Raw genomic sequence first — 17,214 nt, 5'->3', positions numbered from 1 at the left:
GATATTTTGATTTTATATTTGAATATGAGGTTGATGTTGTTAGTTACTTGTTAGTCACTAATTATCCGTTGACATTATATTTTACAAAGCCATTTTCTTTGGCTAAAAGTCTCTTCAACCCTCTTGTTTTGTTTTATGCAATATATAATGTGAAGGTCAAACTCGCCAGCTACATGTATACATCACATACATGTTTAAGATTAGAGTCAATGGTACATGCATGTATATGTAGATTAATTAGCATAATTAAGCAAATGCATGACAATTATGACGAAGTATATGTGATGGCGTAAACGTCAGCCAATTTGTTTGATCTTTTTTTTCTTATGCTAATTATTAATATAAGAAATTGAAAGAAGATGGTAGAATGATGTTGGTGTGTTGGATTGGATATGGTCGCAATCAACCAAATAATCTTAGCATTCGACAACGCTATACAACTCAACTTTGTGTTATTTTATTCGAATAACAAGGCATGCTCGTTCATTTTGAGTCTCATTGAATTTTATACAGTATTTTTTCAATAATGTAACGATATAATATGATTTGTCATGTGTCACATAAGTTGGAAATAGAATACGATTATTAAAGGCCTAAGGCTAACTGTACGTAGCCTAAGCATATAGCATGGTCCAAAACTTTAACCTCAGACCTGAGGGCGTGGCCATTATCATGGACCTATAGCTCTACTAGCTAGAACCAGTTTGATGGCAAAACTTTCTTCATTGTTGGAGACATGATGAGTGACCACCACACCATACATGTCCTTTTGAAGCATCTGAAAACCATGTGTTGATTCTGATTGGATCGTCCAATATCTTATAATAGTACTTGGAATTTGGAAGAAAACACTGGCAGTCTGGCACCACCACTGCTTGGGAAACTCAGACATGTCCCAGCCAAAAATGCCAAATATGTACTGCTTCTTCAGTCAATTGGTTGAAAACGCCAAAGCATTAACCCCCACTAGAATAGTTTCATGTTTTTGGGAAAAAAGCCAAAACCACATTTTACCCCAGAACACTGACTTTTTAAAACCCTAAATTTGCCAAAAGTTAAGCAGTAAAAGTAAAAATTCTAAGATCAATTACCCATGGAGAGATGAATTAGATTGTGAGTTAGGTTAAGAACACTAATCAATATCAACTCAACCGACCCCTAGCTAGGTTTTCAAAACAGATAAAGAAGAAGAGAATAAAAGACAGCATCATCATTTTAGAGTATCATGCAATTCTCTCATCACATGGCAAGTACTCTTTTGATGAAGTTGCATTGCAACCACCCCCATTTCTTTTCTTTTTTAACAATAATCCCTCTCTTTTCTTTCTTTCTATCCTGTCTCCTTATCTAAAACTTCACTAAACAATTTAAATATACTTCTTGCTGTCAATTGATCACATTCTAAATAGTAAAATCCCAACAAAACAACTGTGAAATTATATATATATGTAACAAACCAAACCAACTCCATCATGCCTGTCTCTTTTGGTAGACATGAAAGAAACCCCATAGCCCATTAGCCTCTTGACCACATGAAACAGGAACTTGTAGGCTAAATTAGGGCATAGAGGTAGGCTTTGTCCACCTTACAAGCAACAAAGAGAAAGAACTTGGAGTTGGAATATTCTACTTTATCATCACAAGCTAGCTAGGCTTGTTTTTGCATGAGAGTTGAGTTGAGTTGAGTTGGGGGTTCCATTTGGATATGATTTGCTGCACAAATAATATTTTCTCCAATTGGCATGGCATGTCTCCCCTCTGGAGGTACTCAACTTCTCCACACATGGCCTCTGCCACCATCTACAGTTTGCTAGCTACCACTGCTCAGCTCTCAGCTTCTCACTCTCAAACCCATCATTTTCTACCCCCTCTGAGGTCGACACGTGGGGCCGTCCTAGATGTTGGTGGTGGTCATAAAGTAAACACGCATACATGGCCGCTGGTTTAATCTATATGTGTTTGGCTGTGTTGTGTTGTGTAGGGTTTTTTTATTGCCTTGAAATAATGCTCGCACACACACAACACAGCTACAAGATATTGAGGAGAGATGCAATGCAATGCAAGTATATACATTTAATATATGCATTGTTCTGTGTTAGACTTTTAGTTAGGGCTGATATAGTTTCGTGGGGTCACTTCAAAAGGGATAACGTTTTCTGTGTTCAAACTCCAAGCTTTCTTTCCAGGCATTAGATCATGATAATATTAATATCATATGGTGCAAAAACAACCGACCAAGAACAAGAAAAGAAAAAAAAAACGCACAATGGGTATGATAAATCTTAAAACTATCATATCTAAAAGAGTAGTGTGTGAAGGATTGTGCCACAAACAAACAGAGAGTTGTTCAATCTCTGTGGTGGATTCGCATGGTAGAAGAAGCCCAAAAGAGTAGAGTGAACGAACGAACTATTGTCCCGGGGCCAGCAAACCATTTGGGTCAAACGAAGTTGGACTGGACTGGACTAGCTGGAACATCAACATCAATGGTAAAGCCCATTCTATTTATAAGCTCAATGGGGGGTTCCATTCTTCTTCATAAGCAGACACGTTGTACTGTCCGACTCTAGCCTACCCATCTCAGTGATTCACTTGTAGTGTAGCCTGCCCTTAAGCCCTGTTGGGACCCCCCCGTTCTCATAGCTCCTCTCTAGCCTGCCCTTAAAAAGATGAATTGCACCGATATTGTTTTTAACTTAATCATCTAACTTAAGGTCATTTGAGTTTAATCACACCCGTGTCTCAAGATACATTGGTATAATTTAGGAAGACCTGCCACTTGATTGATCTCTTTATGGAAAATCCATCTTTCCGATTTGGGACAATTGTATTTGATGCAGAATTCCTAACTAACCGATAATTCGTCAGCGTCATCATGGTTCTAAATGGGGGCTGAGCATATAACGCCCATAAACCCAAGATATGGTATCTTGACAACTCACTCGGATAAGGCCCATGTTGCGTGCTTACACGCACAACCTGCCTAACTTAATGTCAATAAATTAGTTTGATCCCCTAGCACTTAACCAAGTACTAATTGTAATTTGTTTTTCTTGCATTAATGCCTTTTATTTTGGGAGAAGTAGGGTTCTGATTTATAAAATCCAGCACTACCAGCACACGGTACCAAAAACAAAACTCCCTATTGAATTGGGTTGCATATTTCATAGGTGGGTGTGCTACATTGTCATGTGTGTTGAAACATATAAAGTCGCATATCAAAAAATTGAAATAATAAGTACAATATATAATGAATGGTTCTACTATTAATAGGTCTTTTGTGATAAAATTCTACACATACTCGGCTTTATAGGTAGTTATGTTGGGGGCAATATCATATCGATGTTGCTGGTAATGGATTACTAACCGGTTTGTCTAAAATTTGACAATGAGATGATACTAAAACAGTTAAACTGGCTTAATTGCAATTGAGTGAATAGGGGTTGGCATCCAAATTGAATTTGGAAACTTTATACACTCTTGAGTTAAGTAGTAATTATTTATGCAGACGATTGGGTTATTGATGAAGCAAAAGAGCCATTTAATTCCAAGCTCCAATAATAAGGGTTGGTTGGTTTTCAGAATGAATTGCACCCACAAATGCCATTGCCATCTTCTTGAATTAATTCATGTAGGCTCTAGCTAGCTACCGTATAATTTTGTTGTAACTTGCGACACAAAAAAGAAAACCTTTTGCATCTGCCTGCGCAATATAAGCTAAAGAGAAAAAGGGCAACAAAGCAAAGAATCTATCACCTTTTGTATAAATTAAAGATAAAGTGTACAAAGTTTCCTTTTTCCATGCAAAAAATGCCAAACAATACGTCACCGTTCCCTCACTTCCTGCGTGCTACATTTACGTATTAATCAAAACATCAAATCTCTCACCTCCTGCCATTTCCATGATGAACCCGGAAAACCCTAAATTGAATTGAATGTTGAAGCCGACCGTACACAAAAATGATGAGACGAAATGGGATGAGAGAGAGAGAGAGAGAGAGAGAGAGAGAGAGAGAGAGAGAGCCCTCAGCCAAACCCAATTCGTCAAACCTTATTATATATAGCCTGTGTAGCATTCATTTGGATTTTTCTCTTCAATGGTCCACACCACATATATATGTGGCTCCTACCAAACATTCCAGCTAAGAAATCAATATCTCAAATCAACCTCAAGTTACAGTTTTACCCCTTGGAATTCCTACCAGCTAGCAGTAACAGTAGCAGTGCAGGCAGGCAGGCAGGCGGGCAGAGGCAGTGTCTCAAGCCAAGAACCCACGTTGGCAAAGACTAAAAAGAATATATTAATTATTAATTGTTAATTGCATTTTACAAACACTGGTTTTTGTAATTATCTGTGCTCTACGTCACTCCAAGCCAAGAACCCACGCTGGACCGTCCATTGCCTTTTGCCTTCCCGAATCCCAAGTGCACTATTTGAAGACACTTTGATCTTTTTTATTGGTTGGAAAACTGGTTTTTTCTTACCAGAAAAACTAAAATATATGCTTCATTCATATTTATCTGTGAAAACTAAAAATCGTTGTAATATAATTAAGCATGAAATGACTGAAGCCTGCATAAAGTACATTGTGGGATAAGAACTTTAAGCTATGCATGTCTGAGGCATTGCAGAGAAAAGGGTAAAACCAAATTGACTGATGAGTTGAATTGGTGCACAATTAATTGAAAGAAACAGAGAAAAAGAATTCTGATTTTTCAGAACTTGGATGCTGCAGCAACCAGCCGAATCCTCATCATCTTTCAAATCCGAAAACAGAGATCAAAGGGGTGGCAGCACAGAGAAGAAGAAGAAGAAGAAAACACCACAAGGTCGAACAACATCATTTAATTCCAATCGATCATGCATTCATTGCCCATCAGAAAAAAAAACCCAGTTGCATAATGATTTTTGCTTCAATTTTACATATAAAAATTCAAATGAACATGAACAAATTGTGTATAAATATTTTATATTGCAGGCAGGGCATCACGAGAGTGTCAGAGGGAGGAGACATTGAGGTATCTTTTCTTTTTTAGGACACGTCGCTCCAGAAAGTTATGAGAGAGAGAGAAGAAGGAGACGAATATTGTTGAGCTTGAGACACGTTCTTTTTCTTTTACTAGAAGAAAAGAAAGAAAAAAGCTTTTCCCAGAATCCCGAGTTGCCCATTGGAGCAGTGAAAATCCGAGCGTTTCAATCGCTTTCCCACCACTGCTTCCCTTGGCTTTCTTTTTATTTTCTTTTTTGTCACTTTTCTGGTGAGAATCTGATTCTATCGAGGTGACAGAGGTGAGTTTACTCGTTCCTCTGTTATTATTTTACTCTAATTTTTTTTGGATTATCTGCTAAGTGGAACTTCCTAATTCCTATTATTAAACTTGGGATTCGTGGCACAAACTCCATCTGTCTTTTTTCTTTGTTCAAAAAAATTCAAAAACAAATGTGAGAGAGAGAGAGAGAGAGAGAGAGAGAGAGAGAGAAAATTCCCCTGTTTTTTTCAAACATTTATGTTTTTCCGAAGATTTTATTCTTTAACAACTCTGTTTCACCACTTTCCGCAACAAGGAAAGCTACTTAAGATTGTGAGCTGTAAGCCTGAAACCGACCTTGTCTCTTCCTCTAAACACTTCAACTTTCAACTGCGTTTACTTAGTCTTCACGTTCAATCTTTTAAAACCATTCTCTTCCTCTTTTTTCTTCTCTCTCCGTCTTCTCTCTCTGTCTTATCTCTCTCAGCTCAAACAGAGTGCTAGTGTGAAAATGGGCAGAGCAACAAGGTGGTTCAAGGGGTTGTTTGGAATTAAGACCAAAGACAAAGAGTACAAAGCAAATTCAAGTAGTGACTTCAAAGACACGAAAGGGTCAAGCTTTGGGAGAGAAGATGCAACCCTACTGTGTCACAACCCAGCCACTATACCTCCCAACATATCACCATCTGAAGCAGCTTGGCTGAGATCATACTACAATGAAACAGAGGAGGAGCAGAACAAGCACGCAATTGCTGTGGCAGCTGCGACGGCCGCCGCTGCTGATGCAGCAGTTGCTGCAGCTAACGCGGCCGTGGCGGTTGTCCGCCTCACCAGTCATGGCAGAGGCACCATGTTTGGTGGTGGAAGAGAAAGATGGGCCGCTGTGAAAGTTCAAACTGTTTTTAGAGGCTATTTGGTATGTTTCTCTTTTACTCATTGTGCAACAAAAGTACACATTTTTATGATTTTTGTTCAGGAATGCTTGTGCCATGTTCAAAGTTTTAAACTTTCTCAAACTAACATTTCTCTTGGGTTGTTTTCTTTTCTTTTTGGATTTGGCAAACGCAGGCCCGAAAAGCACTTAGAGCTCTGAAAGGACTGGTGAAGTTGCAGGCGCTAGTTAGAGGGTATTTAGTGAGGAAGCAGGCCACGGCAACTCTGCACAGTATGCAAGCTCTCATTAGAGCACAAGCCACAGTTCGTTCTCATAAAACTCGGGGGCTCATCAACACTACCACCAACAACATTGAAGCCAATAGCAGATTTGAAATCCGTGCACGAAAATCCATGGTACTTCAAATTTACTAACAGCCCATGTTTCAAAATAGTATCATCAACATTTAAATCTCTGGGAATAATTGAATCTGACATAATAATTAATGTTCACTCAAACTCTTGCAGGAGAGATTTGATGACACTGGGAGTGAGCACACAGCTCCAAGCCACAGCAGAAGGCTCTCTGCTTCTAATTTGGACGCCAATATTGATGAAAGTCCCAAGATTGTGGAGGTTGATACAGGCAGGCCTAAATCTAGGTCACGCAGAACAAACACTTGTGTATCTGAATTCAGTGACGACCCAACTTACCAACAAGCACTGTCTTCTCCAATCCCATGTAGAGGACCTGCCCGGCTATCGATCCCCGATAGCCGGAATTTCCCAGAATCCGACTGGGGACTAGCTGGAGATGAATGCAGATTCGTTTCCACAGCACAAAGCACACCGCGGTTTGTGAATTCATGTGGGGCTAGTAATTTGCCTGGCACACCTTCAAAGAGTGTTTGTGCTGACAATTTTTTCAGAGGGTATGCTCCAAATTACATGGCGAGCACTCAGTCTTTCAAGGCCAAGTTGAGGTCTCATAGTGCTCCTAAGCAGAGGCCAGATACAGGGCCAAAGAGGAGACTTTCACTTCATGAAATGTTGGAGTCAAGAAATAGTCTAAGTGGGGTGAGGATGCAGAGGTCTTGTTCACAAGCTCAGGATGCCATTAATTTCAAGAATGCTATAATGAGCAAGCTTGATAGGTCCTCTGGAATCTTGTAACTCAGAGCCAGAGAGGAACTAAGCTAGTTGCAATAATCAAGTTCAAGCTAAAAAAAACCTTGTTGGTTAAAGAATGAATAGGGGGAAGGGAATATACTAGATAGATGTGTTTGTAGATTATAATTTACTGTTTATTATAGTGAGATGTAATCTCATTTTAATGTTGGCTTCTGATAAATTATGATGGGGTTATTATGTGTTAATTATTCAATTGTACCAAACAAACAATTCCCTCTTCTTTTGAAAATGTGACAACAAAAATTGACAAATTCCATGTGAAACACATTTGCAATATGAAAATTTTTCCAAGCTTTTTCAAACAGGTACCATGATTGACCACAAAAACTGGAAAAGTTTGAAACCACCCTGCTTCTCCAAGAACATGATGTTCTCCCCATGTGTTTTTCCTACATTGATTTTGTTTGTTTGATTGAGTCAACTCTGTTGAAAAATATGACCCCACATGTTTTAATTAGGTCAGGCCTCTTCCAATGCTTTTAATTTTGCTGTAGAAGTGAGCACATTTGATCCAAGAAACCAATTATCAAGCTTCAAAGAAGAAACCAATTGCGAATTAGGGTCTAGTTTAGTGAAAAAGGATCTTAACTTGCATAACGGAGGTTTTAAGTTCGAACCCCCATGACATCTTAGTTGTGTGCATGTATAAGAAACCCTCCTCCTGTAATTTAGAATATTGCTTATACTAAAACAAAAAGAAACCAATTATCAAGCTTCAATAAAGAAACCAATTACCAAGTTTTGATACAAAGTCTCTAATATGAGACTAATTATCAAACTTCTAGAGCAATGTTGAATTTAATCACGGCTTGTCCAAAATTTTAAGCATTTAAGCCTTCTGCAGAATTTGGTTGGTGGGTTCCATATTTGAAGAGTCGCTCTACTGTCCTTATCAATTAATATTAAAAAAGACAAATCCTCTCCCATAATTTCTAGTTCCTTTCCTTGACCAACTAAAACTTTTCTGAAAAAATAGGGGAACAATTAATAGTTTCAATTCAATCATGGTTATCAATTACTCTTGAAAGTTAATTTTTTGTTCCAGTTTCCAAGGGGATACAAGCCAATGATGATTAGCTTTCGACCTGTCACAAAGGGTATAGGAAGGCTGAGGCCGCATTCTTTTCAAGCTTTCCTGATGCAGAGGCAGGCTTTGCAAAAAAAAACAAAGCTTTACTGGGAGCAATGTCCTTTTGCTAGATTTTTCATGAAAGGGAGCTTTCAAGATTGGTTCTCTTAGGGTCTAGCTCAGGCAGAGCCTCAGAGATCACAGATAAAAATGCTTCCCCTCCAATTCTAATTCCAAGTACATTGCCTCCTCCTCTGCCCCCAGGACAAGAAAGAGAATACAAAAAATTAGCTATGGATCCGAACCCACTTTTTGCCAAGCTCATGAATTTACTTGAAATTGGGTTTCACTTCATGTCATGGGTTTTGGTCCTGGACCAATATCCCTTCTTCTCAGACCAGTCCTAGGGTTTTAGCTTAGTCAGTTGAAAACCCATTGGCTTATAGCCCAGTGGAAGCCAACCCAACTGATATTTACCCCAAAACATGGAATTTACACCAACTATATGTCAACTATTTTGACAAATTCATATTCTAAATTACTCTAACATATGAAGAGGGATATCGAACTCAAGTGCAAAGGGGTAAATACATTGTCCTTCTTAACTGGTCTGACCCACGTATGCACCTATATGTCAACTATTAAACCATAATATAAGCAACACAGGATTAAACAAGGACTTCTTTTTATCTTTTTATTTGAAAAAAATAGTTTTGGTATTTTAGTTGATCAATCATTACAATTTGATCCACTCAGAGCCATCTATGAAGGTAAGGGAAATAAAAGGCTTGGCTTCCTCATCAGTGAGCTCTCTAGACCATGAAACCCTCCCTGCAAAGCGAGCTCCTGGTCCAGTGCACTTGTATTGCCCATAAAACACAGTCCTGCAAATAACAATACATCATTACACAGCCAGCCTCATGCGCATGCCACTAACACCAAATTGAAAATGCCAAAAAAGCATAAATTAAAAAAAACCAAACTGAAACTATATGTAGCAGAGTAGCACCAAACTTTACATAGATGCTGGCGTGGCTTTTCTTAAACTATGCCAACATGAAGGGCGTAATGTATGAGTAGGTGGATAGGGTTATTTTATGGTGCATCACACGTAGATTTTGCAGAAGAAAAAGGGCAAAAGGACATACACTTAATGGTTAGGTTAGGTCCTCTGCGTAACCGCCCTTCCCATTTGGTTATCAAATGCCAAAAGTGCCATATTGCCTACACATATATATTTTTGAAAAGCCTAGATGTGATTCAGTAGATAAATTTGATTGGTTGGTTATGATGAAATTTAAACTACCGACCCGGATAAGTTATCCTGTGTACTCGATACAACAATGTACCATTCTGACATATCATGCGACATGCTGATGTGACGAATCGAACAAAATTAAGGGAAAAAAAGAGGGAGAGAGGGAGAGTTGCATACATTTCACGGTTAGGGTCACCCCAGTTATACCAGCCTTTAGGCATGATAATGTTGTCCATATATGTGTATGCGAAGACCACCCTGGAGAAAGGACCCCATGCCCTACCAAGATAGAGTGCTCCTGAGCCCGTGACCTTACAGTTTACAAATGAGAAGCCCGTTTCCTCCAACAGGCTGCTCCTGCCTTGTGCTGTGAGTGCTCCTATGTTCTGTGCTATTGCGTGCACGTGACATCCCTGTACTTGCAAATTGCAATATTAACATAAACCCTTTCACATAATCATGTGAATAGTGATGTGAGAGAGTCTTGCAGCTGCAAGGTCAAGACACATACAAGACACCAACAACTAGAACACAACCTCATGATTTGACAACAGCCAAAGTTAAATGTTGTGTTCTGTACATACTGAAAATTACCAAAAAAAAGAAACATCATAAATCATTTTTGATAATTTTGGATCAAAGCTTGAATGTTTAAGTTTCTGGACTTAAAAAAATTTCAGAAAAAATGCTTAGAAAGAAGGTGAAAAATAAGTTAATCTAACCTCAAATAGGGAGAGTCCATTTCCAAAGATGAAGTCCACTGAACCTTCAATGTAGCAATCCTTGTAATAATGCCTTCCCAAATGATCATAGAGTGTATCTTGTGCCCCCAAGAATTTGCACCCCAAGAAGGCTGCTGTATCTGCTGATATTCTAAATGCCACTGCCTGCTTACCAATTGCTCCTGGTGCTGGGACTGGTGTAGTGTTCTACACATTAATTGTCAAATTATATATCACATATATGTATGTAATGTATAGAGAGAGAGAGAGAGAGAGAGAGAGAGAGAGAGAGAGAGAGAGAGAGAGAGAGAGAGATATTACCTTGAATGTGATGTTCCTGGCAATGAAATAAGGGGAATTCACAGCAAAAGTTGCAGAATTGTAAGTCCCCATAGGTTGTTTCTTTGGACCAGATGGTGTTTGAGCAGTGTCTCCCCATTGGACAATTGTTTTGTCTGCCCCTGCTCCTTCTATGGTTATATATGATTTCAATGGAGGTATATTAACCTTCTCCCTGGAAGAAAAAAAAAAACATTTAACATTTCACAGCTTGAGAAATTACCACCTAACAACAATGAAAGACAGAGCATAGGACAATTCATGAAGAAAAGAGCATTTCTTGGTCAAAGACAGAGACCAAGTCCAAGAGTGATCTGAATTATGATCACAAGGAAGAAGACACTCACGTGTAGACCCCTGCATGGACCTTGATGACCACTCTCAAGAGATTGATGAATGGGAGAGAGTCAATGGCGTCCTGAATGGTTGTGAAGTCTCCAGCAGCACGGTTCTTAGCCACATGCAGAGTGTAAGAAGGGAAGAGCTTATTTTTGGCTGTCTTGAACACAGAGTGCTTCAGCCTTCCAACAAACCTCACCCATTTCATGAATTGCTGTTCTGAGAATTGGGCTTGTGTCATGTTCTTGGTCAAATGTACTTTCCCAGCTGAATTCCCAGGTCGAAGTCCCTTGCTGTGGCATTGTGTTTTGGTTGAATTGAAGAGAAGAAGAACAATAATAACATAGAAAATGTGTTGGAATGTTGGCATTTAATTTTAAAACAGAAAAAAGAATTGGGACTGATATGAGAAGGGGAGAATATGAGTATAAAGAGTAATAGAGTATGTTAAATTAGTTTGGAATTCCAAGTGCTTTTATAAATAGAGAAAGGCTTGTGCTTGTGCTTGGTTTGGTTTATATATATAGAGAATGGCTTTTGTTTTAGGTGGAAAGTTATGCTGAATTGGAGAATCAAAGACAGTCTAGACAGAGTGAAGAAGTCACGGGTGCTTCTATGGACATCCATGTAAATTGTAATGTGAGAGAGAGAAAGAGAGAGATAGAGGAGAAACAATCTAAGCCACAGGACAGGTTGTGCGCTTTCTGCTTATAAAAATTGTTGTTTCTAAATATTTTTTTTTGGGTTACACTTTCTGAGTTGTTGTTTGGTGTTGCCCGTGAGTGTCTCTCTTTCTGTTTGCGTGTGATTAGAGTATATTCTTGAGGGGGAAAATGGGTTGTTTTATGTGACTTGCTCATATTAATATAATGTTTATGAGTTACAACCCACTTTCTGCCTACCCTTGAATCATGGCCGTCCAATAACATGGGTCCAGATAAGCACCATTTGATTACAATCACAGAATGTGACCATGGGTCAGATTAGTTTAGCTGATAAATAAGTAGTAGTTGGTGTGCAGCTGAGAGGATTGCTAGGCCCACATGCAGAAGAACTATTTTGGCTCGTAGCAGCATGGCAACATTAACTTGTGTGGGGAATTTTGGTGATGTGAAAGAAACCAGAAGAAGGATTATTATTGTGTTGTGAAAAGATCAAATCTCCACTCCACCCTTCTCTCTTTTTGTGCTTTTTCTGCTCAACTTCTATTTTTTGGTATTCTTTAGCACTTCCACTACCAGTTGGTGCTGACATGACAGGGCATGTTGATCTTAATGTCAAAAATGGAAAAATCGTTTTAATTAGGCATAAGACTATCTATCAAAGGCGAAGAAACAGATAATATTTTCCAAAAGAAAACCGCATCTGGCATTTGCGTAAATGAATCTTTAATACTCTGTCATATCTTTGTTTTAACTTTTAGGCTTAACTAATTCATTTGCCCCATGAGCTTATTATATCTAGTTTTTGATTTATCCTCTATACATTTTTTATTATAGAAAATTAAGGATATGAACTTATTTTTTTCACCAAATAGGGTTGTAGGAGGAGAGAGCTGGAGAGAGAGAGAGTTAGGGGGTTGGCGATAGGTTTGGTTCAGTGGATCCAAGGATTTTTCTTTTATTTTTTTTATTTTTTTTAAAATAATTTAACTGAAAATTAAATAAAATGTTGAGGATATAGACGGCAGGGGGGGAATCGGAGAAAAAAAGACGTTGATGTTCTTAATTTTCTATAAATAAATAAAAATATAAAGTGTAAAACGAAAATTAGGTAGAAATGGCAAATTAACAGTTAAGCCTAACTTTTAATCTGTTTTTTTCACTCTAGAAAGTTACAAGACGATAAGAAAGTTAAAAATAGTATCAATCATTGTGAACACTGGTTTACATTCTGTCAGTCAAGATAACATTTTCCTACTAATAAGATAAAAAATAAATAAATGGTTTAGCTGCAGGCTTCGTCTTCTACAGTTCATGGTTTAAGCTTCTGTCAAGGCATCATTTTTCTATTAATTCATAATTAAAAATTAAATCTTTCTTTAATAATTATCTAATAATACATATGACTGTCGATATGAACTAGGATCATCTCATCATCCATATTTACTCAAAATAAACAAACTTCTCTCACTTTTAGTCAAAGATTGAATTTTTGTTTTTGTTTTTGGACTAAATGATCATCAAAACAGTAGCAGCCACCTTACTAGCCATGGCCACCTCCTCAATCTTCCTTCTCTTTTCTCCTACCCCAAAATCCTTCTACCACTCTCTCTTCATATCCAGCTCACTTTCAGACAATGCCTCCATATCCAACCACCTCTACACCCTCACCCGCAGGCCCCACGTGGCAGGCCAAGAAGCCAACGCAGAGGCAGCAGCCTATGTCCTCTCCATCTTCACTTCCTCCAGCATCAAAACCCACATAGCCCCTTACCCTGTTGCCCTCACTTACCCTGTGTCACGCTCCTTAACCCTCACACCTTCCCCCCAAGAACCCCAATCCCAAATCAATTTTAATCTCCAGCAAGAAATCTATAGTGGTGATCCTTATGCTGATGTGGCACATGAAGTCTTGCCCACTTTTCATGCTTTTGCAAAGTCAGGCACTGTCACTGCCCCTGTGGTTTATGTCAATTATGGAAGTCTAGAGGACTATGAGGTTTTGAAGCAAATGGGTGTGAATGTTTCTGGTTCAATTGTATTGGCAAGGTATGGGAAAATTTATAGGGGAAGTATTGTGCAGACTGCATATGAAGCAGGTGCTGTTGGGGTTTTGGTTTATACAGATAGGAAAGACTATGGTGGTGGAGGAGGTGAGGGGAAATGGTTTCCAGATGGTAAGTGGTTGCCACCAAGTGGGGTTCAGGTGGGGACAGTTTACAATGGGCTTGGTGATCCTACAACACCAGGATGGGCTAGTAGTGAAGAGGGTGAAAGGCTTTCAGATGATGAGGTTGAGAAGGCAGGGGATGTTCCATTGATACCTTCACTGCCAGTTTCAGCAGCAGATGGTGAAACCATTTTGAGAGCTATTGGCGGGCAGGTGGCAAATGATGATTGGCAAGGAAGCGAAGATGCCCCAACTTACAAGGTTGGGCCAGGTCCTGGGATTGTTCATCTCAGTTACACTGTAAGTCTGAAATCAAGTTTAAGTGAAGCAATTTCATGTGTTCTGTGTATTCTTATGCACATTGTATGTATGACTAGTATAGCATAGCCAGTAGGACCAATGATGCAACAAGTTGCTATTTTTGCATTGATTCTGGATGTTGGTTTCACCATTTTAGGGAAAGCAAGTGATAGGGACAATTGAGAATGTTATTGGTGTAATAGAAGGAACGGAAGAACCTGACCGGTATGTTTGAATTTTTTTTGCAAGTATAAGTCTAGCTTTTAAGTATCAGCTGCATCTATTAGGATTGAATATGTGCATCCAACAACAGAAAATGATACTAGCTAGTACTCATCATAATGGATGGACTTCTATGAATGAAAGAAACCCACTTTAAAATGATTAGTCAATCTGTTTCTAAATACATGTAGATTTGTAATTCTGGGTAATCACCGGGATGCATGGACATTTGGAGCCGTTGACCCGAATAGTGGCACTGCAGCGCTGCTAGAGGTAACTGTGGATTTAGATTGTATACCCTCATCAAGTTCCTTCTGAACAAGGAAAAGTCTACATAAGCTGCTTTCAATGTGTAATGTAGATTGCCCAAAGATTAGGGAAGCTGCAGAAAAGAGGGTGGAAACCTCGACGTACCATTGTCTTGTGTAATTGGGATGCTGAGGAATATGGCCTGGTCTCTCTCACCCCCTATCTTTCTATTTATCTATCTCTATCTCTCTATGAAATTTTAAACTAAACAATGTTTACAGATAGGATCAACTGAATGGGTAGAGGAAAACAGGCAAATGCTAGCTTCAAGGGCTATAGCTTACTTGAATGTTGACAGTGCAGTATATGGACCAGGATTCTGGGCCTCTGCAACTCCACAGCTTGATGAACTGCTTAAACAAGCTACTCAACAGGTATTACAAAATAGAATAGTTATACTAACACTACTTATGAATGTGATGCAGTATTAGAAATCAACAGAGACCATGAACACAATGGTCCTTTGATCCAAAAATATGATTGCGAATTTTGAATTCCTTCTGGTCTTTGCCATAATTTCTCATTCATCTCAATCATCCTCAAAATTGACTTTTGAAGGTTCAAGACCCAGATAATTCATCACAAACTATCTACCAATCATGGGTCGGTTCCAGCAGTTCACCTACAGTAAGCAATTGCTTCAAAGAAATCCTTCATACTATAATGTCAATGAGGTTTCACAAGTGACAAAGTTGCATCCAGTTATTTTAAGAGAAAGATGGAATTTATGTACTTCTATGTAACCAGTAATGTACAGTTCAAGTTTTGCACTAATTTACTGCAGATAAATTACAATTTTATGATGTTTTTCATAAAATGGATTTTAAAGACTTAATGAAACTAGTAATCCTAAAAAAAAGCTGTATTTTGCATTTATAAGATTGACAGGTTGGGAAGTGGAGAATCAGATTTTGCAGCTTTTGTTCAACATGTTGGAATTCCAGCAGCTGATATGGCTTTTGGTAAAGGTAACACATTTGATGTGGCTTAAACTCACATACCATGGTTGCCACTGAAAAAATAGGAAGCATTATTCTTCAAATTACTAACAAATAATGTTTAAAATTGCAGGATACCCGGTATACCATTCGATGTATGATGACTTTATATGGATGCAAAAATTTGGTGACCCAATGTTTCAAAGGCATGTTGCAGGTCAGCACTAAGTTTTCTTTTTTAATAATTCTAGTTTCATCCCCTCGACAGTTTAAATGCCACCTCAATTGATTTCATTGGTATTGAAAACAGTGGCAAGTTTATGGGGTTTGGTAGCTCTTTGGCTAGCGGATGCAGAATTCTTGCCTTTTAATTACCTCTCGTATGCACTGGAGCTACAGGTATGGCAATATTATCTTCCAATACAAATGATTTGCAGGGGTGTTTAGTGACAAAAATAATTGCAATCAACCTTGAATGACAGAGATACATGAAAGACTTGGAAGATGAGCTTCCAGATAAGAACATAAACCTAGCTCCTTTGTTCAAGTCCATTGAGGAGCTCAAGAAAGCAGCGATGAAAATAAACAGCCACAGAGAGGTATAAATTGTGTATCTTAGAAATCATGATCTGTATTTCCATTTCACATGTCTACCTAAACCTAAGCATAATTATCCAGGAAATAGAACAACACAAAGGTTGGCAATTTATAGGGAAGAACGATCATTTTAAGGTGAGAGAGCTGAACGACAGACTAATGATGGCAGAGCGTGCATTTACAGACCAAGATGGACTCCTTGGAAGGTCATGGTATAAGCATCTGGTATGTTCCTGAACATGGATGTCTTTCCTCTCAGACAAAAAGTAAATATGTTTTCCCAACCTGGTGATCTTGGTTCGTGATTATTACGAGATGGACTAATTAGTATAGTATTTTTGCAGATTTATGGGCCATCAAAACACGATGATTACGGATCTAAATCCTTCCCTGGTATAGATGAAGCTATTGAAAAGGCAAAGAGTTTGAAGACCGCAGAGTCACGGAAACTTGTACAGCATGAAGTTTGGAGAGTCGCTAGAGCTGTCAGACATGCATCACAAATCATCAATGGTGAACTAACATGACAACTTGAGGACCAAAATACCATTAAGATTTGAAATGATAGTTTGTTGCACTTGTAGACTGGTGTCATTTTGATTATATTTCAATATTGTACAATCCACAACGTCTAAGTTTGATCAACAAAACAGCGGTGCCATTTTGATTACTTTTCAAGTTCTTTGGATAACATAATTCTTTGTCACGAGCTAAATAGATTTTTTTTTTTTTTTTTTTTCAAAATTTTGGGTCAAGGAATCTATTTGATCTGAAAAAAGGGTAAAGATGAAGCCAAAGAGAATGTAAAGATCAAGATCAAGCACAAAAAAACGAAAATAGCAAACTCCATTAAACATAAAACTTGTACACAATGTGATGATCTTCCCATAAGGGCCTTTATCTATTTACATCTCATTCATGAAAATGAAAACTACATCAAGATGAAAATATCACCATCGTCGATCATAGACCATG

General features: G+C 38.4%; 3 protein-coding genes across 3 annotated transcripts; 2 read left to right on the top strand and 1 right to left on the bottom strand.

Moving 5' to 3' along the window:
- On the top strand, positions 5,015-7,502 carry LOC18771412 (protein IQ-DOMAIN 14). The gene is made up of 3 exons (XM_007204744.2): positions 5,015-6,166; positions 6,319-6,540; positions 6,652-7,502. Exons 1-3 carry the CDS (start codon positions 5,762-5,764, stop codon positions 7,294-7,296), a joined length of 1,272 nt encoding a protein of 423 aa, XP_007204806.1. The 5' UTR covers positions 5,015-5,761; the 3' UTR covers positions 7,297-7,502.
- On the bottom strand, positions 8,982-11,830 carry LOC18770645 (probable pectinesterase 53). Its single transcript, XM_007204337.2, has 5 exons — positions 11,050-11,830; positions 10,685-10,877; positions 10,364-10,570; positions 9,819-10,054; positions 8,982-9,267 (listed from the first exon to the last, which is right to left on the bottom strand). The coding sequence occupies exons 1-5, from the start codon at positions 11,409-11,411 to the stop codon at positions 9,120-9,122; spliced, it is 1,146 nt and encodes a 381-aa protein (XP_007204399.1). The 5' UTR covers positions 11,412-11,830; the 3' UTR covers positions 8,982-9,119.
- Positions 12,968-16,935, top strand: LOC18769849 (probable glutamate carboxypeptidase 2). Its single transcript, XM_020568559.1, has 12 exons — positions 12,968-14,173; positions 14,331-14,398; positions 14,587-14,668; positions 14,757-14,849; positions 14,926-15,078; positions 15,263-15,331; positions 15,585-15,672; positions 15,776-15,859; positions 15,953-16,041; positions 16,125-16,241; positions 16,321-16,464; positions 16,584-16,935. Exons 1-12 carry the CDS (start codon positions 13,217-13,219, stop codon positions 16,764-16,766), a joined length of 2,127 nt encoding a protein of 708 aa, XP_020424148.1. The 5' UTR covers positions 12,968-13,216; the 3' UTR covers positions 16,767-16,935.

Source organism: Prunus persica, chromosome G7, assembly GCF_000346465.2.
Source record: "Prunus persica cultivar Lovell chromosome G7, Prunus_persica_NCBIv2, whole genome shotgun sequence".
Classification (NCBI taxonomy): domain Eukaryota; kingdom Viridiplantae; phylum Streptophyta; class Magnoliopsida; order Rosales; family Rosaceae; genus Prunus; species Prunus persica.
This window is presented reverse-complemented; position numbering and strand designations above follow the sequence as displayed.

Bases quoted from the DNA above. Each gene is read 5' to 3' on its own strand.
- LOC18769849 (XM_020568559.1), top strand. From the start codon at position 13,217: ATGATCATCAAAACAGTAGCAGCCACCTTACTAGCCATGGCCACCTCC. The intron at 14,174-14,330 runs GTAAGTCTGAAA...TCACCATTTTAG, and splicing joins TTGTTCATCTCAGTTACACT to GGAAAGCAAGTGATAGGGAC. The intron at 14,850-14,925 runs GTCTCTCTCACC...CAATGTTTACAG, and splicing joins ATGCTGAGGAATATGGCCTG to ATAGGATCAACTGAATGGGT.
- LOC18771412 (XM_007204744.2), top strand. From the start codon at position 5,762: ATGGGCAGAGCAACAAGGTGGTTCAAGGGGTTGTTTGGAATTAAGACC. The intron at 6,167-6,318 runs GTATGTTTCTCT...TGGCAAACGCAG, and splicing joins CTGTTTTTAGAGGCTATTTG to GCCCGAAAAGCACTTAGAGC. The intron at 6,541-6,651 runs GTACTTCAAATT...AAACTCTTGCAG, and splicing joins TCCGTGCACGAAAATCCATG to GAGAGATTTGATGACACTGG.
- LOC18770645 (XM_007204337.2), bottom strand. From the start codon at position 11,411: ATGCCAACATTCCAACACATTTTCTATGTTATTATTGTTCTTCTTCTC. The intron at 10,571-10,684 runs GTAATATCTCTC...ATTAATGTGTAG, and splicing joins CCAGGAACATCACATTCAAG to AACACTACACCAGTCCCAGC. The intron at 9,268-9,818 runs GTATGCAACTCT...TGTTATTTGCAG, and splicing joins GGTGACCCTAACCGTGAAAT to GACTGTGTTTTATGGGCAAT.